At 40.6% G+C, this 26,484-nt stretch overlaps 2 protein-coding genes across 4 annotated transcripts in view; one reads left to right on the forward strand and one right to left on the reverse strand.

Annotated features, from left to right (window-relative positions):
• The first annotated feature begins 331 nt into the window (after positions 1-331).
• LOC120956025 (ribonuclease Z, mitochondrial) lies at positions 332-3,366 on the forward strand. The gene is made up of 6 exons (XM_040377376.2): positions 332-1,670; positions 1,732-1,836; positions 1,903-2,127; positions 2,216-2,358; positions 2,437-2,597; positions 2,656-3,366. Exons 1-6 carry the CDS (start codon positions 427-429, stop codon positions 3,262-3,264), a joined length of 2,487 nt encoding a protein of 828 aa, XP_040233310.2. The 5' UTR covers positions 332-426; the 3' UTR covers positions 3,265-3,366.
• Positions 3,367-3,373: 7 nt separating this feature from the next.
• LOC120956026 (uncharacterized) overlaps positions 3,374-26,484 on the reverse strand; it is a 34,047-nt gene continuing 10,936 nt past the window's right edge. The window contains exons 2-7 of one of the 3 annotated variants that reach the window (XR_005751827.2): positions 19,263-19,503; positions 18,884-19,010; positions 18,638-18,790; positions 16,890-17,063; positions 13,574-13,656; positions 9,971-10,082 (exon numbers count right to left, since the gene is read on the reverse strand). Coding sequence is in view for 1 of the 3 variants with exons in the window: in XM_040377377.2 (XP_040233311.1) it covers positions 9,907-10,082; positions 16,890-17,063; positions 18,638-18,790; positions 18,884-19,010; positions 19,263-19,463 (831 nt within the window). In the remaining 2 variants the exon portion in view is untranslated. Of the gene's footprint in view, positions 10,083-11,272; positions 11,885-13,573; positions 13,657-16,889; positions 17,064-18,637; positions 18,791-18,883; positions 19,011-19,262; positions 19,504-26,484 lie in introns of all 3 variants that reach the window. The other 2 variants (XR_005751826.2, XM_040377377.2) reach the window with 2 other exon arrangements.

The following is a 26,484-nucleotide window of genomic DNA, read 5'->3' on the forward strand; positions in this document are numbered from 1 at the left end:
TTTATTTTAAAATAAATAATATCAGAGGTATTTAATATAACTTGAAACAACATTAAAACAATTAAGATAGGAAAATATGTTTTAAATGTGTCAAGAAAATTTACTAACTTCATAATATATCAAGCAAGAGTTTTGAAAATGCCGGTAGTGAAAAATAGATCCAGGTAGGAATAATTTGATTTTCAATCGAAAACGTCCTCTTAAATATCGTTTTTTTCAGTTCATATGGATGTCTATTTAAAGCAGTTGAAAAATTTGCTTTTTGTTTAAAAAAAACATGCTCATCGATGTGCCGGCTTTTGATGTAAACAAACACTTGTCAAGATTGGTCAGGGAAGCTGCTACCAAACCATATGATTTCTGCACGTTGCACGTTGTTAAGTTTTCGTTTCGGTTGTGAGCACGGTGAGCACCAGTCCACAATATATGTATACATTCAGCAGATTGGTAAACTCTAATGTAGTTAGATCAAAAGTGCCTGTACGCTGGAACTCTGCGCATAAGAAATTGAACAAGCTGCTCAGCAAAATGCCGCTCGATCCGAAACACATTGCCGAGGCACAGAAGCAACGTTTGAAGCTGAAGCAAAAGGTGTCGAAAGTTTCACCCGGCATCGTGAACCTGCAGGTGTTGGGATGCGGTGCACCGGGCACACCGGCCTCGGTGTATCTGTTTACGGACCAAACCCGCTACCTGTTCAACTGTGGCGAAGGTACGCAAAGGTTGGCGTACGAGCATAAAACGAAGCTGTCCTGTTTGGAAAACATTTTCATGACACGAACCAACTGGGAACGGATCGGCGGCCTGCCAGGCATCTGCTTGACGATGCAAGACGTCGGTGTACCGGCCGTGTCGCTTCACGGACCGCCCGGGCTGGACGAGCTGTTCAAAGCGATGCGACGGTTCGTCATACTGAAGGACATGAAAGTGGAAGCGTCCGAGTATGCGACGGGGGATGTGTACGAGGACCATGTTATGACGCTTCGCTACGTCGTGATCAATCGGCAACCGGCCAGCGGTACCAGGGAAGCCGGATCCGACGAAGACCAAAACCAGGATGAAGCCACCGTTGACGACACGGATTACTATGCGTACGAGAGAAAACGGGAAACACTTCAAAAGCCCCAATCGGATGCTGCTAAAACCGTTCAATCGACCAACTGGACAAAGCGGGAGGAAAGTTCGGTAATGGCTTACATCTGCAAGCTGAAACCACGCCATGGGCAGCTGTCGTTAGAGAAGTGTGTGGAGCTGGGTGTTCCGCCCGGGCCTCTGTTGGGACAGCTGAAAAATGGCAACGATGTTACGCTTCCCGATGGTCGCGTTGTGAGATCGTGTGAGGTGCGGGCGCCTGATGATCCCGGTCCGGTGTTCATGTTCATCGACATTCCCAGCCGGGAGTACATGGACGATTTCGTGGCAAAGGCGGAACTGTTTGAGAAGTATCAGCAAACAGCGGCGGAAGAATCCGATCAGGCCATTTTTGTGGTGCACTTCAGTCCGCTCGATGTGATGCGCTGTGATGAGTATCGACAGTTTATGGACCGGTTTTCCGCCAGCACCAGGCATATTGCGCTGAACGAGGTGAATAGCTTTTCCGGGTACATTGCGGCACACCGGATACAGTATCACTTGAACCAACTGGATGGACAAATCTTCCCGCTTCTAAGGTATATGACAATGTGAACGAAAGCTTTCGCCATTATTACAATTCTTTCTATTTCAACGCAGAGAGGAAAACAATCAGTATGCGGATCCTCCAGCAAACGACACAGATTTGGTGCGATCGTCTTCACTGAGTTACATGCACATTCGACCTCCGAAAGGCATCGATAGGTAAGAAATGAGACCAAATTAATTATACCATTGTTTATGCCAACATCCGTTTTAATATTACTCTAGAACGCTGGAGGCATCCTTGAATCCGCAGGAGTACCTTAATGAACTGGAGCTGTTACCGGACTTTAAAGAGGCACTTGCTGAATTGAAGCAACAACTCGCACAACACACCGCTCGAAGGTCTGCCGCGGTTAGGGCAGAACAATTTCCACGCTTAATTTTTCTCGGCACCGGATCATCGATTCCGAACAAAACGCGAAACGTTAGTGCTATTTTGATCTTGACTAGGTAAGATTTACTTTTGCATACACTTTTGATCAGCAGTTGCATGTATCGTTCGCATTTGGTAAAATTGATGCACTTTTACGCGTTTTAGCAAACAATCATCGATACTGTTGGACTGTGGCGAAGGAACCGTGGGGCAGATATGGCGAGTTTTTGGGAAAGAGCAAGCAGAAGAAATCTTGCGATCGATAAAAACGGTCTACATTTCTCACCTACATGCAGATCATCATCTAGGTATGACATACATTTCTAAATTTTTACAAATTCCTATTGTGAAAGGCTAAAAATTGTATCAATTCATGTCACTTTCAGGTTTGATTGGTCTGTTACAAGCTCGCAAGAAGCTGTTGGGTGATAATTGTGAACGCTTAACTCTGGTGGCACCGGAACAAATTTCCTACTGGCTGAGGCTGTACGATTGTCGGTTCGAAACCATCCACAAAGACTATGTGCTTGTAAAGAATGCTGATCTGGTAAGTTAATAATTCGGATTGTGCACATGTAAAACACACTAACGACATTTGCTTTTAGTTGGAAAATCCTCTACAAGATGAAAAGCTGCTAGCACTGGGCATCAAGGAGATTGCCACCTGTCGCGTTCGCCACTGTCCCCATTCGTTCGGGGTCGCGTTGAAAGTGGCATCGCTTGGAACGCACCCGGAAACGAACATCGAAGGAGATGTAAAAATCACGTACAGTGGCGACACGATGCCTTGCGAAAGCCTGATCGAGCTGGGCCGTGATTCGACCGTGCTCATACACGAGGCAACGATGGAGGATGAACTAGCAGCGGAGGCACGCATCAAAATGCACAGTACACTGTCGCAGGCGATCGAACAGGGCCGTAAAATGAATGCACGATACACGCTGCTAACACACTTTAGCCAGCGGTACGCCAAAATTCCCCGCCTCCGGCCAGATCAGCAGCAGACGGGCCTGGGCACCGATCTGGGCATTGCCTTCGACAACATGGAAGTAACGCTGGACGATTTGCCAACATTGTGTAAGTTCTATCCCGCCCTAAAAGCCATGTTTATCAGTCACTTTGAGGAAATGGAACAGAAGGCGATAAAGCGGGGCAACAAAAAGTTACGCCTCGAAACGGCTACCAGAAGCAAAGAATGTTCGCCAACGCGATGAGTCAGCTTCTGCTACGATATAGAATAGGGATTGGTAAGGAACAATCTTTTAAAACAGTGAAATAAAACATGAAATTGAAAGCAAATGCATCATTCACAAACACACGATGTAAGATTTTCAGAATATTCGATTTATTTCTCACTTCATTTAGTTCAATGTATAGGTGTTTTTCTTCGTATTGACTAAACGTTGATGCTCAATCGCTTGCTTGCTTTTTCTCTCTCTCTCTCTGTTATTCAACACCCTCTATTTTTGACCGTTTGTTGCATCGTTTTGTTGCTCTCTGTCACTGAAGCTTTCAAGTCAAATGTAATACGCTTTCTTATGCTTAATGCTTGCATTCTTATAGTTTAACGTTTGTTTTGTTTTGGGTTTGTGTTTTGTTTGTTTGCCCTTAAATAAAGCATATAGCAATGGAAATTTGATGTTATTAGTGTGGTTGCTGTTGCTGTACTGTACTGAGAAATTTATCCTACACATTACCACTGTAATTAAGGTGCTCCCACGTCCAAGTACGGTAATTTTCTTTAGTTCACTTATCGTTAATACCGTTCCACCGTTTGCTGTTCTTGATACTGGTGCGATTCTTTGTTTTATTTTGTTGTTTTTTGTTTGGAAGATACTCTCCAATAATCTCGCCCGCTTTCCAAGATTAAACGTGCTCATCAAACGTGAAGTATTATGATTCAGATTGTATGTTTTATTCGAACGACATTCGCTCTTAGTTTGTGTTACTCCGGTCGTTCTTCCACACAGCCTCTGTCAGGTTCGACGAGGTGTCGATAGATAGTAATTTTTCCTCTCTTCCCTTACCTCATTTCCGTAATTGTAATAAATGTGTAAAATGAATGTATTTGTATGCGTGCGTTAGTTACATGTTACACCATCACGTACCTAGTGGCTTGCCATTCGGACTGGGAATCGTCCATTCCATTCCGAAGTATGATTACTACCGTTTGATCACATTTACAATGCAGTCACGTGTTTAATTAGCGAAATCAGATTCGGTTTCGGTTTTAAAATATAACCGTTTTTAGCATTAGATTTTTAATCGTTTAAAAATCCCGCTCAATAGCATTATAAATTATAGTTTACAGTAAATTGTAGCGCAATTTCCCTTACCCAGATGCAGATGTTATTTAAGTGAACCTGTCCGTGCATGGCACTAAAATGCGATACACATGATTTTTATTCCTCTTCTTTTTTATCTGTTTACTTATTTTGGCATCTTATACAAGCGAAAGATTCAATTCGAAAATGGTGTATGACTGCGTGTGTTGTAGAAACAAATGTCGTATAAGGTATTGGCAACATAAATTCGTTAGTTTGATTTATTGATTAACGGAGGGGATTATACGGTGTATTGAGAGACTATGGTGAATTATCTTCTCGTTCGTCCTACTATTCTATCGGGTAACAGATTTGCAATATCTTAAATATGAATGTTTGTACAAAACCGACTATCGAAAGGCAATACCGATTTATGTATGTACGAACTAGGGCCTGAACATGTCATGTTCTTGCTTTTTTTTAAACATTCCACCAACTTTTCTCATGATATATTATACTGTTATGGTGCTATTGTTAATGTTAGCAATGTCTTTTTAGATCTCGAAATAATTTCATTAACTTTTAGACGACAGATAGAACTAAATAACACAGAAGATGGTATTTTGCTGTTGCAAAACTTAACATACACAAAACAGTGAACCAATAATTTCGAAGGAATCACTTCACATCAAACGCTTGTGCAAAATTGATTTACATGCAATTTTTCTGCTAACATCATACAGTGTACAGCCGTTTGCAATAGATTATCGTGACACAATTGTAAAAAAAAGAACGTTTGATTCGGAAGATAGTTTCAGCCTAGCCTTAATGCTTAGCGTTATGCGTTATGTATCTTTTCGTTTTGCCTTTTCTTTATCCATCCGTGCGTGTGTGTGTGTGTGTGTGTGCAATTCCTATTCAATTTCTTTTAATTAACACTTCACCACCATCAAACTTTGCTTGTCGATCTTTAGGGAAGTGTCGTACTTGTTTTTTAGCTATTGAACGTTTACAGTGATCATAATAGCGATTTATTTGTGCAGCAAAATCTACCATACGAACTTATTATTCGCACGGTAAGTTTTATGTGTGTAATTCTAGCACGTCGTTGTCGTTACGAGTTAACCGTAGAAAACCACTAACTTGGGTTGGGGGACTTTTTTTTGCCGTGACTAGTGATCTGGTGTGTGTGTGTGCTAGAAGTTCTATCTGTTTGTGTGTATTATTGAGACTGTGGAACATGTTTTCCCTTTTGTTCTGTTTTGCGCTACGTTTTTTTCATTTCTACGCTTCCGCATACGATTGAACGATCGCGTACAAAGTGACGACGATCGTTCACTTTAAACATGCTTATAGAAAAAGATTGAAAATAGATCTTAGCTATAAATTGGTCGGAGTATATATCATGTGTTTTAGGTGTATTGATTCATACCGATGCGCAAAACGTTTGTGTAGCAAATGTTGCTTCCATCCTGCGCATGGCGATCTACCTCTTTGCCTTCTACCTTGCTGCCCTACGTATCCACGTCCGGTTTATGCATTTGTTCATCTCTTTCAGGAGACATGACAGATTTTGTGTTTACCTTTCCTTTTAAAAAATATCTCTTCCATAGTAACGACGCTAAAAAACATCCAACATTTTCGATACCTAACAGTGTGATAGAAACAAAACACATCTCTAGTACTTTCTTTGTTGAACGAAAAGTATCCTTTCGAATGTAAGGTAGCATATACTCTCTTTAACTGCTTTTCAAGTTTTTGTGACAAAGGATTCTTCGGTTTTCGCTATCTTTCAGGTCATCATCAATGGTGCACAGGATGTGTCTCGGGATATGGAATAATTTCTGGAGATTCTCGTTAGTGATCACACAATACACATTCATTTGTTCACTTGTTTTTCATGAAAGTGTGTTACATTTAAATGTGTTATCCTTTGCTTTCTCGCAACAAATTCGCAAACGTCCATTTTCATCTCTTCTTTTGCATTCTTTTCACTATTTGGTGATTTTTATGTTTTTTATCCCTTGTGTTGAAATTTTGTTCTTAATTTTTTCAATGTTTATAATTATATGAAAAAATAATCACAATAATTAAACATTAATTTCCCTGGTAATTCCACTGTATTCCCTACGCTCACGCTTTTCACCCTTTTTCATTAAACTTTAATGTTCCGAAGACATATTTTCAACACTTTGATTGCGATTTTACGTTTGCCGTGTAAAATGAAGCACTGTCAATGTAGGTACCACATTTGTTATTTATTACCGCTTCGCCATATGACACGCATGAGTTGTAAATGATTCCTTGGTGGGAGGTAAAACTTAGACAACGTTTTTAACAACCTGTACCCTGTTCCTCTATGGTCGACAATCCACACAGTTTCACACACAAAGGCAAGCGTGTGTGAATAGAAAACCACAAATTCGCGAAATTCACGAGCTTGCCGGTAAGCTTGTCTCGAAACGTTTATATATATATTTTATATGCTACCGTCTATCCTCAAAGACGAGGGCGAGAGTTGATAGACGAGCGCTGGATGAAGATAATGCGCAACATCTTCACTAGCTGGGACGTAAACAGGTCGTGAAGTATGGCTTGAATCTTGCAAAGTAATCACCCGCAAACTATTTACCACACGACTGTATCAAAGAGGTTTCTTCGATAGTGTGTACGTGGGTGTGTGTATGTGTGTTTGTTAATAGTGGTGGAAAGGATGAGTCCCATATCGTGGGACTCGTGCAAACATTTGCCTTCTGCGTCAGCTGATGTTGATTATACAAATGCTGAGCCGAGCTGGGGCGGTAAAATTTTCCAGCACAATCCAATTTTCCCTGACAGAGATCAAACACGCCTGAATGGGTTTCTGTGTTGTGCACTCCTGTTAAAACGATAAACAACTCGAACGGGGTACAAGTAGTGCTGAATCGCAAACTATAAGGTCATGGAACTATGGGCACCAATTAGCACGTGTTTCGGGAATTATTTTGAAGTGCGCAAATGGAAATTAATTGAAGATGGCGTGAAGAAGGGCAAGGGAGCGTAAATGTATTTTGTAAGAATTAATTTTTACCCATCACCCCGGGGTAATTGATGAAACGTGAAGTTGATGTTTATTGTGTAGGGATCTAATTGAGTTTCAGTTATGTTTACGCTTCGATCAGTCACACGCTTCAGTACTAAAAATGAAGATTAATAGGCGAAATCATACAAACTCTATAAAGACACATCAATCTTAAGCTATTTTCGGAATCTCTCCCTTAATTTTCTGTCACAATTTCTTTGATTTGATTCCACTCTTTTTTCCCCCATTTTGCCACAAAAGTTTCACGTAAGCGTATTGTTCCGGGAAAGAGAAAATATGTTTTCCGAGAATGTGTTCATTACCAACCAAACTTTTATCCGTTCCCGGGTTTTGCCTCATAAACGATGAATAGTACCTTCAAACTCACCCAGGAGACAGGTGTGTTGCGCGTTTACCCTTTTATTACTTGGCAGTAAAATGATTACTCGAGCTTGTCGAAGCAAAAAATAAAACCAAAACTCGAAACCGAACTACACCGAGCAATCATTGTACACAGTTACAGTGTGTGGAGTATATTTGTTTGTTTTTTTTTTTTGTCACATTTCACTAACTATCCGCCTCTTCTTGCTGATTGTTTACGGTATTGGTATTAGAAATGCTGCCCGAAACGTGTTTCTTTGGTGTACAGTTGTGTTCCATCAGCGTTCAGAGAAGAATGTCTTTTATTTTCCTTTTCTTAACTAATTATCGATCGATTTTTTGTTTTGTTTTGTCGCAAGTATGTAGGCCATGAAGCCATTTACTACTTAACTGCGAATTTGTTAAATGCATGTGGTACTGTAAGTTTGCTGATACGCAAAGAGACGTTGAGCCGGTAAGGCAAATGCTTGTTTCTACTACTGTTGCTGTGCTGCACGTAGACATGAAACAGAAGACTGATTATTAAGCGCACCAGGTTCTGTTTACATCTATTGATGATCGTACTAAATATTGTAGAAAAAAGAAAGGTTGGTATGAGCGCTGATGAGCCAAGAGCGTGTTCACGCAGCACTTTTTTACTTCTATCGATGATCCTGTGTTGGTAACTTTTCAGTAGCTTTCCTATCCTATCGCATATAGCAAGTATAGAAGTGGCGTTATCATGTTATCATATTTAATTACAATTCTTTCTCCCTCATTATTCTCAGCGTTACACGTTGGCTTACGCCATATCCTTAAAACGTTCCCGTTGTTGTGTTAACAAGTAGATTTATGTTTGATCGCATTACTGTTCTGCAGTATCGCACACCTCTGTCACTGTTCCACGTGCTGTGATGGTAAATGGTAGATGAAATGTAAATAAAATACATGCACAACATCAAAAAGGTACTAAACGCCATTCACATTCATGTATACGATTAATGGAGACATATTTTAACCTTTCAATACCTCTTGACCCAGTCTTGCTTACAACATCAATGTTCTTACGATGACTTGTTAAAAAATCAGCACTTATACACACACACTCACACTCTGTGTCGTAAATATTTTTCCGTGTTTTTCGTACAATATGAGACTTTCATTTGTGTAAAATAGAAACATCTGTCGTGATTAGCCGAATATATATGTATGAAGCTTTAGTAGTTTCTCTTTTTGTTCCTGCTCAACATTTAGTTAACTTGCCAAACGAGACCGAATCCGTCAAGCCGCACGAAAATAAAGGCCAAAAAGCTTACTGAGCGCGTCTGAAGCATATTGGGCGAAATATGCGCGATATGATGATGGTTGTTTATCGGGATTTGTTTTTCTTGTGCTTACTGTGTGTTACGCGTACGGTGCGTTAATGCGTTCACGAGCTTTCCATGCTTTCTCCACACCGTCTGGTTGTGATTTTCCCTTATCCCGCTCTCCCGATCATGATGATGATCACGTGGTGATTAATCTCAGTGGGAATTTAATTTGATTCGAGCGGATGTCAATCAATCAACTGGTTGACTATGTTTTTTTTTAATGTTGGCTGGTTCGTACGTTCCTTCTTATGCTTTACTGAGCGCACCCACACTTCATCATCGATTATTTTATGGCGCCCGGCAGGAGGGATAAAAACGGGAAGCAGTGGACAAGATTTATCTTCCCCCGTTTCCACGTATTAAACGAGATTCTGGCTTGCCTTAATAGTGCTTAGTTGATTTCGGTTCTCTCCATAAATAAAAATGGATAGGATGGTCATTTTCTGGGCAGCCTGGGATCAACTTTAGTGATTATTTTTTTAGCAGTTATGGTTTTGAAGATTTGAAATAAAAAAAAACTACATTTTACTTGTACTATCACCTACAAGTTCTGTAACATTTGAAGATCATTCCACAAAATCCGAACGTAATGACAGAAAAAGATGTAAACAGTGTGTTTTTATTTCGCCGAGGGATTCCATTTTAATTTCCCTCTCTCACTACACCTCCCCCCCTCAAACCCACCAGCAAAAAGCTCTACCAAAACTACAAAAATCGTCATCACAATTCGCGTCAGCCTACCGATACGCAACGCTGCACACGTGCCACCTGCTCGCTCGCTCTCGCTCTTTTACTCCGCTTTTAGATGTCGGTCATGTGTATGGCGCCAGTATGCCCGTTGCCCAGCAGCAGTCGCTTATCGTTATCTGCACCGGGAGGCGATTGGCCCACGTTCCGGGAGTAGTAGTCCGCGTCGCCGTAGCTGCTGTCCTCTTCCAAAATTTTCTCCAACAGTATCTCACCAGAAGCACCCAGAACTGCAGTTGCGACAGCCATTTAGGGTGGGGTCGAGTTAATTGATCGTGGATGAGAAATGGAGAGATGGAAAATAATAAGACATCGTTGAGTTATGTGGTGTTTATCAGTGCAGGACAGAGGAGAACAAAACAACACATATTAACACGCGTACAGATCTTTGCAAAAATTAACAAAAAACATAAACACACACACCCATTCAAGGGGAACAGACAAGCGTGACAAAATAAAAATTGTTAGGTTTTAAAAGACGAAATCTGTTCCATCACAAGAACCAAAACGCGTCAACAGAGACTGCCTCGTTTATGTTGGGTCTCTTTTCATGGTTTGATGTCGTAAAAGGACCCGGAAATAAACAAGATATAAAAAGACAAAGTTTGTGACTATTCACTACCAACCGAAAATCCAATTGAAGCATATGGAAAGCCATGATAAACTGAACAGGAATTGTTTCCCTACAGGAAATTAACGTCTACGAAATGCGCTTTCTAAAAGTCGAAATGATTCTAAGGAGAAGATGGAATGATGTGCAGAAAATGGAGTAGCGCAGTGCTTGAGACACTACAATTACGATCAAAGAAAATATAGATTTGACAGAGCAAAAACGGTTTTAGCAAGAAAAAGTGGAAAAAGACGGTAAAAGCTAAAGGCGAAAAAATGCGATCAGGAAAAGACAGGCAGAAAAAAACCAGTTTCGAAAGGTATGAAAAATGTCGCACAAAACGTGTCTTCTCTCACTCCCTTTCTCTTGTAAACAACAACAGTTCCGACAAAGCGAATGCAACACAAGAATGCAACGTGTGAACTAAACATTAAACACATAAAAACACATCATTGGCACATCGGTTTGTCCTCGAAATCGTATTCGGCGTCCCCATAGATTACCCTGTATTATGATGGAGGTGGAAAAATCATGTCTACCTTTCATTTTGTGTCACTCATACACACACACACACTCTTACACGTGCCTACACTTCAGAAACACAATGTCGCCCGAAGAGCTTTAGTCTGGTTTGGAGCATAAAACACCTAATAATGGGAAGGAATGGGACGCAGGGGTAGTGTGATTTTTTACAGATAGGCAGTAAACAAGCGAATGTTAAAAAAGATATCAAAGGGAAGAAATAGAAAAAAGAATAAAAAAAAAACTGAAACTCACAAAAACAACAGATATTTTCTTTTTTACATTCACCTTTCATCTTTTGCAATAAGCTTATTTGATATTGGTTTTAATAACATTCGTTGGCTTTGTGAATTGTGCACCGTTTAATGCGTGTGTTTTATTTATGTTTATTTTTATTATTTAACATGATTTATACTTTTATCGTCCTATTTCACGGTGCAACGTATTGCTTTAGTTGATGATACAATTACACACATTGATACATTGCATAGAAGTTTACTATTTCATAGTTTAACATTTAGGATTTTTTTTCTGAACATTTTAGTTTGTACTTTACGGTGGTGATTGCTTTCATGTTTGGTTTAGCTTTATTTAGTTTAACTCGTCACTTAATAATAGCTTTGGGTTTGTTTCTGCGCTCATTACGTTAAATATTATTGCATCAGAGTTTTTTGTGGTTGTTCTTCTTGTTTTTTTAATATATACGTTGAGATCTTATGGTTTCAATAATTTATTCTATATATTTATTGTTTATCTAGTTTTTGGTTTTATCAATTCAAATCGGTGGCTGAATTAAGAATAACAGGCTCGTGAGGCTTGCAATGCAACGGATATACGGATGGCAGTATCACATTAGTATTTCAACGTGTGGTTTATAATTTGCTGGCATTATAAGTGCAACTGTAGTAGTGCATGCATTTCGAAGGGTGATATAATTTTTTTTTTAGAATTTAGAAAAAAAAGTTAAAAACAGGTAAACCAAAGCAATAACAAAACACAAAGAATACAGAAGAAAGTCCCAGAAGGTGTTACGGAAAGAAGGAAAAGAGAGAAAGAGAAGTATTAGAGTGTGAGGAAAATTCGTTAAGAGATGAAGTGTGGAGAGAAAACAAAAAATATTAATATAGAAAACAATAAAACAACGAAAGAGGCAACACCGTGCAATCACCAGTTTTTGTGCCGTTCGTAAATAAAACTGCGCGGTCGGGCAAACGAAAGGGGAGTTTTTTTTTTATTTTAGTTTCTCGTGAACAAAAAAAAACACAGTGATACCTTCAAAATCGTGTCCATTTGAAATAGTCCATTGGCATTTAGCCCAAATCGATATCGACTGGGTCGATGGAATTTTTAAGATAGTTGCGTTTTAAATCGAACGTTTGCACCGGGATGCCCTTTTTCGTGCAGTTAGGCAAATTAGTGGCCATACATGTTTCGCTGCAGTTTCAATTACGAACTGGCAAATTGGTGTTGGCGGTGGTTGGGTTTGTTCGTTTGTATCAAGGGTTACGTGCGTCAGACAGCGTTTAAACCAAAGTGAGAATGAGTTTGAGGGTAGCGAAACGAAGTGGAATTAAACAAAACACAACAACGTAAAGAGTTTTCCAATCAAATAGTTTAATTGATAATAGTTGGAAAGGACAAGAAATTGATGGTAGCAAAAAAGTGCCATGCGAAACGATTATATTTAAAAGGAACCAGTGTATGAGAGAAGAACAATTAATTGATTGTGTTGCTGAGTTTACTCAGAATCGATCCATTTTGTGGCTTGCTTCCTTTACAATGCTAAGTTATAATGTGGAAAACAACATGAAAACTCACTTAGATGTCCTATTTATTTATCAATTTGATTTCATGTGTATCAAAATTCGAACACAATGAATGATCAATTGAGCTTGTTTATTGATCTTTCCTTGTATTCAATAAGGCTTCCAAGGGTCATGACAACATAGGTTCGCCTTTGTGAACAGAATAGATTTCACAAATTCCTACGGTTTGATTGCTACCGTTGGGGCAACCATAGGGAAAGTGCATTGCCATCAATGACAGTAATTGCAATTTGAATCGAGAAAAGCACGAGACAGAAAGCTTGTCGACCCAGAAGAAACGACAATTTGACACAGACCAGCATAATGCAGAAGTATTGCACTGATGCACCGGTGATTTATGTACATTTTTTTTATTTATGATCCTCAACATTGACAAATAATGACACACATACAGACGATGAACAGGATGGGTATGGTACACGTACGGTCAAGTGGATGGGTCTGAAGAGCAAAAAACAGTAAAAGGCAGTTGAAGCAACAATGGACAGCGAGCAAAATCAGGGCTATCGTATGTTTCGCAAGCCGATCACACAGATACGCCACAACGGGGTGTGTACAGGCTCACAGGCAGCACAGCAAAAAGCCGGAAAGGGGGTTTAAAAAAAAGGAAAATAGATGGGAAAAAACACACACAGACAACGACCAACAACGACACCAAGAAACATCAAACGTTTGAAAAACGAGAGAAAGAGGAAAAAAGAAGCCAAACGTAAGGAAGTGTTTCTTCCACTAGGGGAAATGGATTTATATTTGCTCAACTTGCCTTGCGCCAGTGTCCCTTTGCTCCGCAGATTGCATGGCGCCAGGATCGGGATGTAGCTCGGTGATAGTCTTACAAAGCATAGCCTTATGGAATTTTGATGTCGGTTTCAGTGTCAAGTGTGTTTGGATTCAACGTTCCAGCAATTGGTGTTGCACCCATCACCATACCCAATGTTGACAGTTGGCGAAGAAGAAGAAGTAGAAGGACGAGGGAAGAAAGGGAACGCATAGCATAGCAGCATATTTTTGATTTGAGCAGCGGCGAGGCCGGTATGCCGGTATGCAGGGTTATTTGATAGCCGAAATGTGGCCGTGAAAAATGAACATAAATGCAGTGGAAGCATCCGGTTTGCGTATCCACAACAGCGTTGCGTCGATGTTGTGTGTATAGCGAGAAGGCGATAAAACGGGTGAGATCAGTATGGAAGGATGGGAATGAAGAGAAGCAAGAGGGAATGAACAAAAAAAGAAGACAAAATGAATAGGTAAATAGTTAAAGGTGGAAACGCTTATGCCGTTTGCGGTGAGGATAGCCGATCGTGAGTGTGAGGGGAAGTGATGAAATAAAATTGCAAAGAATATCGGTGCTCATTTTTCAAAAGAATAGCTTGAAAATGCATGCCAGTTTTAAAGGAGCAGCAAAACCTCACCCGAAGGTGTGATACATTTCCATAAAACGTATGTGAGCTTTTTGATGTGCAATTTCCGTCTGTCAAGTGTCTGATGTTCCGTACGTACGAAGCAAGGAGGGAGGGGGGGGGGGGGTAATCGGAACCCAAAGTCTATTTGGAGCACAAAAACCAAAAGTCTACAAAAAATATGAAGCTGGCATGTTGGTACATCGTTTGCTTACGACCTGTTTGTTGTTTTCCGGTTTTTTTTGGTCTAAAACCACCTTTCACCTTGAGCTAACTGTGTATAAAACGACTACCAGACTCTTCCAACATTGATTCAATAGACGGGTTTAGACATTAATTTGGCAGCGCACGAAATTGGGGCATGGTGGTTGCAATTGTTGCACCCATGATACATTCGCTGAACAATATCAGGGTCTGGAAATTGGAGTTGTGGTATCTATGTAGTGACTTGTGCTACCGTTATTGCACAGTGAGAAAAAAAAGCTCACCACAATGTGACGGATTGAAAATTGAGCATATGTTGATAAAAATGCATTACGTTTAGACAAGTTACATTAAATTGAGTAATGAAAAGATCTATATTTTTGTCCCACCACTAAATCATTGAGTATCAAATTATTAATTTAAACATAGTTTTCAAGTGTTTTGTTATAAAAACTCAAATGTTCGTAAATAATATATGGCATTATTTTTGTTTACATATTATTTTATTTTTTTTATTATTTTAAACTGGGTTGAAAGAAGTTAATTAGAAAGAATATTTTTTATGCATAACATTCACACAAACCACACTAAACGTTTACCCATTGTGCACTGGCAGCTTGAAATTAGTCAAAATTAAACTACCCAAACATTGATACAGGACGCTTATTCGGTTCGGCTGAACGAATGGTTTGAATGATACATCTGTTGGTGGGCTATGAATATTCATTAGCCCGGTTGCCAGCCTGCATCAACTGTCGCGCCGCGTTATTACGAGCGAGCGATGCAAATTACGCTCCCAGAATATGGAGGCGCCCGGTCGCTTATTAAACGGAGCTGGGCGTCTCCATTCGGCAAGGGAGAAGGAGTAATGAAATCATTTCGCTGTACGAAATATTCGACACGAGTGTGGGTAAGGAGCATAGAAGTAAAAAACAACAAGGGCAGGATCGATTGTGTATAAAAGAACAAATAAAAATGAAATTGTTTAAAAGAAAACAAGAGCAGGGGGGAAAGGTTGGGTGTAGCGAGTGGCTATAATGTTAATTGGATAGGGTTTTTTTTTGCTTTTCTTGCCTTAGCTTTTTTTCGTTGCAAAACAAACTGCTTGAGGAAGCGAACGCAAGCAAATATTGTTGTGACATATGTACGCTGCAGGCTTGTTAACACGCTCATTTTAGTAATTAATACGTCAATCAGTTGAACAACACGTGTTTAAAATTTGTGTTGTGGGTTTTTACACACAATTTAGCGTGCGAGCTGATTCGATAAGGTAATAAAATTTCATTATGAACAACGCTATTAAACAACCAATTTGGTTAATGTGCATATTATTACAATTACGGTATGATTATTATTTAAAAAAAACAAACCCATTTGCATTATAAACTAGCAAAATGAGCTTCTTCCAGCAATCCTCGACCAGACAGCACCAATACTAACATCACAACAAACTGGTACCTAGCAACACTGAATCGAGGGTCTTTTCTCGCCCAAGATGAATTAGCATTTTTCATCAAGCGTTGGACACGGGCACTGGGCACGATTAAAACTAATTTCTTTTTAATCCACCCAATGGAGGGTAAAATATGCCAACGGCAATGCCGGCGACCTTGAACGTTCCACCAGAATGCCAGCTGTGGGGAGAGCAGCGGGATACAATAAAATCATATCGGTATGGCCACGATAGTGCAGAAGGCAGCCTGAAAGCAACCCAATAACACTGTCGGGCGGTGTTGCTGCAGCATCTGATTCCAAGTCGCTCAAACAAAGCTATTATCGATCGAGAATGCACCATCCATACCGTATAGCGGGCAGTTACTCAGCGGCTGGGGTGAGCATCTGCACACTTTCCAGTCGAGCAGACACACACACATACTAAGTGCCCAGTTTAAAACGCGTCCAAGGTAGAAAGAGGAACAGATGATGTTATCGAGTTTAACAAACCATAAAATACCGAAACAAAATAGAGAGAAAGAAACGAAAAACTTTAAAGCGATAAGAAGCCAAAATGTCGAGTGATGTGTGAGGCGCAGATGAGGGAAGGAGAATTGAAAAAAAGAGACGAAAAGAGAAAATTGGAAAAAAGAGAACGAAAAACTGACCAGCATGGTGGAATAAAACAAGATTAATGTGCTTCCCGGGGATACGGTTGCAAATTTATGAGGTGCTTGCTGATGATGGGTGCTATGAAAGGGCTACCAGAAAGGCTACGGCGTAGAAACAGTAACCGCGTCTATATGGTGATACTTTGCAGCTAAGATGGTGATGGAAAAGCTATCATAATGAATGGTGTGAGCGCTAGTTGCAGAATATATAAAATGTACTAATGAACTTGAACGAAAGCCGAGGGTGAATGGTGATGGATTGGTGTTGTGCTGGTGATGGTGGTGGTGCTGGTGGTGGGTTTTTGCTAAGCAACGACAGAAGGTCTTTCATGCCCTTTCGTTGCTGTGGATATGAGTGCGCCTGGCTTACCTCCGGACGGTGTTGTCGGGGTAACCACTTCGCTGCTGGTCGGTGTCAGCAGCACATTCGAGTTGGAAAGATCGTCCAGGCCCCGTTCGGCGGCACCCTTCTGTATCTGCATGGCTTTGCGATGATGGCGTGTGGTTAGTCCGCCCGTCTCGACGTCACGCTCCAGTCGATGACCTATACAAGGATAGAGAGATAGAAAGAGAGGGAAAGAGAAAGAAAACGAAGAAGATAATAAACCAGAAGAAAGGAATAATAAAGTAGAGAAAGACTGAGAGAAAGAGAGAGAGAACAGAATGCCCACAATCGATAATGAGATCGATCTATCCCGACCAAAGCCAAAAACCACCGGGCATTAAGAAGCCTCAACGGTTATGACGTGCTTCAGCCATGGGTTGACCGATATCAAGAGCACGTCCGGTTGCAAACGACGAGCTCTGGCGGATGGCATGCCAGAAAATGGATTCCGATTGGATGGGGAATGTGCGGTTATTTCTGGCCGCGTGGCTTTCTCACAGCCTCCACAGTGTGCTACTGACGGCATCATTAATCGATATTCGCGTATTTTACGGCAATATCAAAGCTTTCACTCAATGGGCGTAGATATTGATTTCAAATTTTACGTCTTTTTCTACTCCTACTGCTTCCGTTCGTCTGTGCCTTCCGGATGATATGACACTTTGGCACAGGTACCGGGTGGGGTAGGAACATTTGTTTTGTTTTGTATGGACAAGTAATCCGAGGCAACCTTATCCAGCTGAAAAATGTGAAAAAGGGCGTTTAGGTTTCTCCGTACAATTTGGCAGACGAAAGGAAAGTGCCGGATAAAAAAAGAAAGTGGCAGCCACGTTCCGTCATGCTGAGCGGTTTGGGACTGTTCACGCCGTGTTAATATCGATGACAAGAAGTACATTCCTAACAGCACAAAAGTTTTGTCCATTCGGAAAATAAATTGATGCTAAAATGCCATTTATGAAAGGTCATATTTTTCAACACGGGATATCGATGCCATTTTTTTGTGGAGCTTTTTAAAAGATTATTCGAAAAAATGGAATGCTGTATTGCTATAGAAATATGAGTTTCGTATTTGTCACACGTTTAAAATTATATTTATTACAATAACAATAACTTTCTAGACGAAGAAACGACTCATGGAACTCAAGGTATGCAAGAGCTTTGTCGTACAACCTTTGCACAAAGAAAACGCTGACCGTGAAGCTCTTTTGATACGATGAATAATATATTGTAGCTATTCGCCAACTGCCTTTGTCTTGCGTGATACCACACGTACACACGACCTAGACCGTAGTCCTTGCCAAAACGACAAACAATTGGCTGGACGTGCACTACAGAACTGTTTCGCTTAAATTATATACCAGACACACTAACACACTCTTTCATTTGGTCGCTGACTGACGGAGGTCAATCGAAAGTGAAGTGCCGGACGTGCGTTGTGTGACAGTCCTCTATGTATTATTGCCAGTTCCAACGCATGACGCTTTATGTGCGACTTGCGAAAGAAATTCCTCATCTAATCATTTATTAATCGGATTGTGAGCGGTGCACAACGAAACACAAAAAAAAGAGAACATTGTTCGATCTTCGTCAATACCGGCCCACCGGTCAAGTCGTGTCTGCTAACTGGATGTGGCATTTACCTCGTCATGATTTCCCAAAGTGGCATCACAGTCACTCATGGGAATAAAACCCCACGCCCCACAGATCTGGTATGCTGGTTTGCGTGTACTCACCGGACCGGGAACGTGTCAGCTGCCGCTGGACGTAGCTCTCGAGATCCTGCTCCTCTCGATTACTTATCACACAGTTGAGAATGATTAGAAATATGCCCAGACCGACGGCAAACAGGCCCGTGCAGATCAGTTCATTCCACCAGGAGCCTTTGCCTGCGAGAAAGATAAGCATAAGACGATCGGAGTCAAGCGCAGGCGGCGACTTGTTGTAGTGTCACTGACACCGGTTGACGTGCTTTCACTTACCTAGCAGGTGCCACGATTGTTGCGGTTGATTGGATAGATTATCTGGAAAAAATCCAGCGCCTAGTAAAAAGATTCCGAAAACTACGAACACGACTCCTATGTGCAGCATACCAATGCTGGTGACTACCTGCGGAGAGGGAAGCGATCCGTGTGAGAGCACATGAGAGGACGAGTGGATAAATTTCCGGATCCCCGCTCGATTGCGTGCTGTGGTCCAATCTAATTTCCTGTCCCTGAACTAAGTGTCCGCCTTGGAGCTTCCAGTCAGTGTTCACACCGAAATCTTTCGCAACCCGGTCTGATGTCTGATGGCAAGATTTAGCTCGACCACCGCCCCGAACACGTACCTCCCCCCTCGAAAAGATGTAGACATACTTACTTTCGTATCTAAATTATTATTATCGGTGATGTGCACTTTCTGGGGGTGAAATTTTCGACGTGTCGAACCGTGCGGCGAATGGGTGTCACCGCTTTCCGAGCTCTGTATGCTGTAGCGGCGCTCCCGGGCCTTGCGCTGATTGTCGCGTCTCTTGCGCTGCCGCTTGATGGCAAGCGCCGAATGAATGCCGACCGAATGCATCTTGCACCAGAATCGCTTAAGCTGCGGCCACGGATAATTTCTGTGAAACGGGAGGAAAATAAGGATGCTTATGAGAATGTGCAAATGTGAACCTTCGAGACCGATGTCAATGCGCACTTGATACGTCGCAGCATCAGTCTTAGTAACATGCGAACTCGTACATTGCTACAGCCCGATGGTGGTTTGCGGTGCATGCAAAAGCATGCTCGCATAGGGACAAAGGATGTGCCGCTTAGAAACGCTGATACGTGCCAGCTGTAAAAGTAATCGGATAATGGTTTTTACGATAATGAATGTTATCGACCAGTGAGCAGAGGAGTCAGTAATGTGACCTCAAATAGGGACGAGGAACGCAAAGAACGCCTTGAGAAAACCGCTTCATGGTCGGTCCGATGTCATAAAGCATTCTCGACGCGTTGAGGGTTGTAAGAAATGTTTGATATTTTGGAATTCATCTTGGTGTATGGTATGTTGGAGGGAGAATGCGGAAGATAGCATAGTTTATAGCATGACATTGAATTTTGTACATTCTGGAGGCAAGAGGCTCATTTTATGAGCTTGAGAACCTTGTTTACGGCTTCGAAATCAATGTTGGAGTCATAAAAATATCTGCTCGGACTAGCGGAATTTGTGGAAAACGACGGTATTGGTGACTTGATTGGTGACAAGAAGCTAGAAGTTAAATATGCTGCTTAAAAACATGTTAAAATATTAAGAAAAGGAATCATTCAATATTGTTCACTAATGATAATTCATTCATCTTCTGTTTGTTCTTTGTTGTTTTTACTGCTACAAGGTCGCAAGTGTAACGATTTTTTTTTCCAAACAAGGATACACGTTTATTTGGGTGCGGTGTAACACGATAAGAATAAGATTTATTTTATTTCATTTATTTATTTAATAGGACGGACCAAGATGCCACCTCAAAAGACAATTCTTTATCATGTCAACAAGCCTGGATCGAATAAAATGCCAAAGAAGGTTACCTGGATAGTAATTTACCAATTCCCATCCGACCTTACATCAGTTACATTCAATAAATGATTTAACTGAAAGCCAGGGGGCTAAAGTCACATCAAAACATGAACTATTTATTTAGATTTTATGTATTATTGCAAAAATGAAAAAAGAAAAGTACCTAACTTTCGAATTCGGTTTCCTACGCCATCAGCAATGATGTTGCGAGAATAGATTGCCGATTATCACATCAGAAAATCATCAACATTGTCCATCACCCCAAACAATGCCGTTGAAGAGCAAAAGTTACAAATGTTGACTAAACAACTATCGCATGCAACGCACCAAGATCGATAGAGCTTGACACGATCAACGCTAGATTGTTAACTAATCAATCGACAAGACAATCCGAAAGCAAAGCAATAGCAATTATACCGACGTCCATCAGCCTATCGATTCGCTACCATCGATCCAATTAAGACTAACCGAATTGGTATTTTTACCGCCCTGCCTGTTAGCCAGGCACAAGCAATACATTTAACATCAAATTAATTCGATTTACTTAAGCTGAAGCAATTAGCTGCGTTGGAAGATTTTGCACAATGAAATGGACCAAGATGGATACAGTTTGTACGCTTTCGATGTTAAACACCATTTACAATTCCCGTTCTGAATGTGTGTGCGCATGAGGACATTCTCAGCGGAACTGGTGTAATCGATTTTATTAAAAAAATAAAAGCCCTGGTCTAACTTCATTATGCTATGTAATTACTTTTTTTTTGCTAACTCATAATTCAGTCTGTCGCTCGGAGTTTAACAGAGCGATTCGTTTTACATAGCCGGCTGGTATGAATGTATTCTTAACTAAAAATCAATAAACCATCCGCACACTAGGAAATCGCAGATTCATTCGCTACGAGACGCTCGCACTACACAAATAACCACCGGCATCCCAAAATGGTTCGTTTGCCAAACGGACGGCAATTGAATTACGCTCTCCAGATTGTGCATACGCGATGACGAAGGCAAAGCCTCTGCCCGAATGTAAGGTTATAGAAAATGTGGCCAGATTGAAGAATGTTGCTATGACGGGTTGAAACGCACCCGCTTGTCCAAAGGTCTGCGAGAAACTTTGTGTGAAATTCAATTTGACTGGCATTTCCCACACCTTCGTTATCGTACGTTTTTTCCTCTTCCCCGCTATTACTCATTGACGATAGTCAAACACGACGACAAAAAATGAAGCAATCAAACCAACGCACACCAGCCGGTTAGCCGTCGAAATGATGTCACAACAACCGCCAGCATTTGCGGTGCTGACATTTTGGTAAATATTCCACAACAAAAAGCTCGTTTACTGACCAGTTTATCGGTCAACCAGCCGGTACTGTTTCAAGGATACTACCCTCTCCGACCACCATTGCAGATCGGGCGCTGTAATGAGTCATGGTTGCTTGCGAGTCATGGAAGTTGAAGCCTTTTTTCCTGCTGTTCTTCTGTTCTTCCTCCCTCTACTCAACTCATTCACGAACGCACACATCGATTCCACCCATACACAGAGCTTCATAAGCTTGCCGGTATTCAAAGCGGCAGCAATAACAGAAGCAGCAGTAGCAGCGATGGTCGCAACAGCGGCAGCAGCAAAAACATTGGAGCAGCGTGGGACCCGATATATTATTGCGCCTTGGAGGCTATTACTGTAGCATCTGAAACGCCCTTACGAAACAGCCCCTGGGGTTCCTAGCGCTGAAAGGACGCTACGTTTTTTTCCTCCTACCGGCACGTGTACTGATTCGCGCATGTCTGCTGAATCTGACGATGCGGTTGTTTTGACTGTCAATTACAAGCAAAGCCAAGCAAACTTGGTGGAAACTACAGATACAGCTCTTCTGGAAATGATTTGAAGTAGTCTTTTTTTTCTTAGATAATCATGACTTCTGTCAATTGAACCATATTTGATTACTCTGAAATGTTTTGCTTATTAATTATCTTTTAGAACTCACAATAGCCTTCATTGGATTCCTTTAGCAAACAGTATAAGAAAAACTTTGTCCAAACTATCAAAATTATGTTGTGAGAACTGTTTTGTTGCATGAGAAATCATTTTCTTTTTTCAGAAACATTTTTGAACGCATTTGCAACAAAACGAATACAAAATAACCTCTATGTAATTTTTAGTGAACTATAAATGAAAATACATACACAGTTTTTGATAAAAATAGAAATACACCGTATTGCTGATTAAGTCATATTCCAGACAGCCTCAAAATTACTTTTATAATCTTCAAATTCACACACACACACTACATCTTTTTAGTTTTAACTTGTCTTAATGTCTGGACACTTCATTCTGGATGTTGCACTTCATTCGGGATTTCCTCCTAGACCAATAGATGCATATAACCGAAGAACTGCTACGCGAATTGACGGGCTTTCCCGTACGGCCATCAAGCCATTTGTCACATAAATCTTTAAATATTGTTGATTTCTTGTTATTATCACTGTCTTAAAACACATTTTTATACAATTAAAAACGCGGTTGTCACGGGATTAAAAACAACATAAAAAATCTTGCTTCAAATTCCGGACAGAATGTAATACGTGATTAAATGAAATTAAGAGATAACTTCACTTTGATAACTACTGCCTTAATAGATTCCGATGTATTTATATGCACTTGCACGCGATTAATAGGAATTATCGAAGAAATGACGCTGACGTCGGTTTTTAATAATACTGCTAAGAACGCATCTGGTGATGAACTGACCGACAGAAAATATTTATTTACTGTGGCATCAGGGCCTACTAGGAGCCAGTTACATTTTTGATTGATTGTTGTACATTATGGCAATCATATAAAATTAAAAAGTGGTATGGCCAGGGACTGGGTTTGAAGAAATTCAATAAAAACATGCCGAATGTCCGGCTGAAGCTGTCCGTAGGTTGATTCATAACGGTAGACGAAGAGCTATTCAACAAATTTTTCACGCAACATTTTATTTGCCTGAGTTTAAATTATAATTAAATGAATTATTTTTAATTTTGATGTTCCAATCATAGAAAAAATTGTGTAAGGATTAAATTCAAGCATATTCCATAATATAATAGATATAAAAAGATGAACACATACATGATAGTAGTCTACTCGCAAATTTAAAATAAATTTTAATAATATTCGTTTGGTGCTCCTTTTTCCACGGTGAGAAAAGTTTTTGAATCATCCAGTTTCTGTGTATACTTTCCATTTGCCAGTTTATGTTGACTAGTTACAACATAGAAATCAAATATTTTGCTTCAAGAAGCCAGAATAAATAATATTTTTGTTTTCGTTTTTCTATGGGGTCAGTTGTTAATAAAATAAATATTTATTTTATCATTCTATTTTATTTTTTCAATTACAGAAACCAAACCTATGTAAAACGGGAAAAAAATCAGGTTACAAAATACATTTCAAACGTAATTTCTTAATTTTCGTACGTGCGCTTTAAATCACCTCTATTAAATCTACATATGATTAATTGATCATCGATTAGTGATGTTCGTTTGCTGTACGGCATGAGAGCTATAGCTAACGCTATATAATACATTCTGGAGTACATAATAGATTTACAAAAGTTTAATTTCGATTTTTTTTATCTACGCTGGTCATAAAGCTCTCCACGTCGGCTGCAGTAATGAATCATTATTCTTAGAGCGTGGGCCAAGATGTTACTTACCATTAGAATCGATATTTGTCTTGTAAAAACTAAGCCTAGTTATACCGTTCTCTGACGGACTTTGAACACAATAAACATCTGATTATCTAAATTAGATTTAATTCGCTCTAGTTAATGACAACATGTTCTCTAATATAAAGTGTTTATTATTTTCACTATTCAAATCAAACGGCTCGCGAACTATTCAGTTTGGATACTCGTGATCTTCATTAAAAATCTTATTTAATACACTCAAAACGTTAAAAACTGTTATTGGGGGCCTTCACGATTCTAGTTAGTTTTTTGTATGGAGTTTGACAGTTGGAGGCTGAAATCATGTAAACAATCCATACAAAACCACACAAAAAACTAGCCTGCGATTTTCAGTCTAGAAAATTTTAGCCTAAAAGCTAGAATTAGATTCGAGTACCTGCTCGAAAACACAGGTTTGTTTACATTTATCCCAAGGTGCATTAAAGAGATCAGGTGGTGGAATCTGGAATCAAAGTGTATGTAGTCCAGGTGGTCTCATAGCATTTTTTTCATAACTAATTTTGAACTTTTGAGAGAACGAGTGAAAACTTTTGTTCAAACAAGCTTTTTTGAGGCTTGACGAATACTCAAAACACTTTTAACATCTTCATTCATAAACAGAAGCGATAAAAATCAGCCTTCTAAATTCATACACCTTGGGATAAGCCCACCTGTATATTATACTCAATTAGATAGCTGCTCGAAAACTGCTATACAATGCAAACAGCTGACAGGCTGAAACTTCAGCCTACGAACTTAAAACGGAAAGGGCCCCATTTATTGAATACCAAGAACTAGCCTAGCAAACATTTAAAGTTCACCAACAACTGCGCTCCCTGTCACTGCTAGTTGTTTAATCATTCGAAATGTGAACGTGTACTAAACTCGACCCAAAACCGCTGAGGTCATAATTCCTGACAGCTCTACAACCACAACATCAACCACCGCAAGCATTTTCCGCTTCGGGAACAACGGGTGGTCTCGGCCAACACTGGACTTGGGCAGGGTTGTGTTTTGGATGAATTGCCACCGACTGTCGTTTGTCAGTCGCCGGCAAGGGCCCCGGATGGCAACAGTAGGATTAGTAAGAGTACCTTATTTACATTACCATTTGCCTGCAGCCGCACTGTGCCACTGCTGGGGAAGCGTCTTTTTTTCTACCACTCTGTAGCCGAAGCCAGTATCAGCTCCACGAGACCTGATACACACTCACACAAACGCACAACTCATGGTGCGGAGGTTTCTATTGATTTTACAATCAATTTAGCACTTTCGATAAAGGCTCCCTTGAATTGGGATCCCGCGAGCACGTCGGCAACGAAAAGGGATCATCAAAGGGGAGAGGTTTGGATTTCCGTTTCACGATAATGTGGCTAAATAAGGTTGACAAGCATCAAACAGCCACTGTGTTGCGATGGCTTTAAGCGTCTACTTGCAGTGAACAGAAAGATTAAAGACAAACGCCCGACATCCCGAGCGTATCCGTATCCCGTGTGCGATACATTCGCTGTGTTTTGCCTGTTTTGTTGCTAGCGCCTCAGGAAGAATTACGTTTTTTTCTGTATGCTTTTCCGACGAAACAAGATGTGCGTGTTGGAAAATTAGTCCCTTTTTCGTTAGGTTCGGGCGATGGGGCACGGGCATCGGATGATAGGTTTCTCTACCGTTTCGCTCGCACATTTTTGGCAGGTTCCTTTCCATGGAAAAGCCGATTTTCAACTCTGATGCTGATTATTGCTATACCGAAGCCTCTCTAGCGACATCGTGAAACCCAGCCGGGACCGGTCGGTTGTTGATAAGAGCAAATTGGTAAGGATTCGAGGATTTGCACGACCGTGGTGTGTTTGTGTGTGCTTCACGACTCTCGCCTCTCGGTTAGCGCTACCGTTGGGATCCCCAGGAAACGATCCTTTCCGAGAAAGTTCTGAAAAAATGGGCTTTGCGCCGTCGATGAGCAGGGATGGTTGAGTTTTTCGCAGAAAAAAACGAGAACCCCTCCAATAACGAAGCAGTGTAACGCTGCCGGCCTTTGGTTTCGATGGCGCCTAAAAGTATGCTGTGCTCGTTTCCTTACATTTTGTCACCTTCCCGGTAAAGCATCGGAAGGATAACAAAATGTTTGCTTTGAAATCGAATCGATCATGCCCTGGCGCTTGGGACGCAAATGCCGGTAAATGCATGTATAGGGAGGAAAAACGAGATTTACACATTAATGGCGTATTTCCGTGTACCGCCACAGAGAATGATTTTTGTGCGCGTGGAAAATGGTGCACTATTATCAATAAAAAATAAAAACTAAAACATCACGACGAAGCTAAACGTACCACACCACTGTA

Source organism: Anopheles coluzzii, chromosome 3 (genome assembly GCF_943734685.1).
Source record: "Anopheles coluzzii chromosome 3, AcolN3, whole genome shotgun sequence".
In the NCBI taxonomy this organism is placed as follows: domain Eukaryota; kingdom Metazoa; phylum Arthropoda; class Insecta; order Diptera; family Culicidae; genus Anopheles; species Anopheles coluzzii.

Bases quoted from the DNA above. Each gene is read 5' to 3' on its own strand.
- LOC120956025 (XM_040377376.2), top strand. From the start codon at position 427: ATGTATACATTCAGCAGATTGGTAAACTCTAATGTAGTTAGATCAAAA. The intron at 2,128-2,215 runs GTAAGATTTACT...TACGCGTTTTAG, and splicing joins GCTATTTTGATCTTGACTAG to CAAACAATCATCGATACTGT. The intron at 2,598-2,655 runs GTAAGTTAATAA...ATTTGCTTTTAG, and splicing joins TTGTAAAGAATGCTGATCTG to TTGGAAAATCCTCTACAAGA.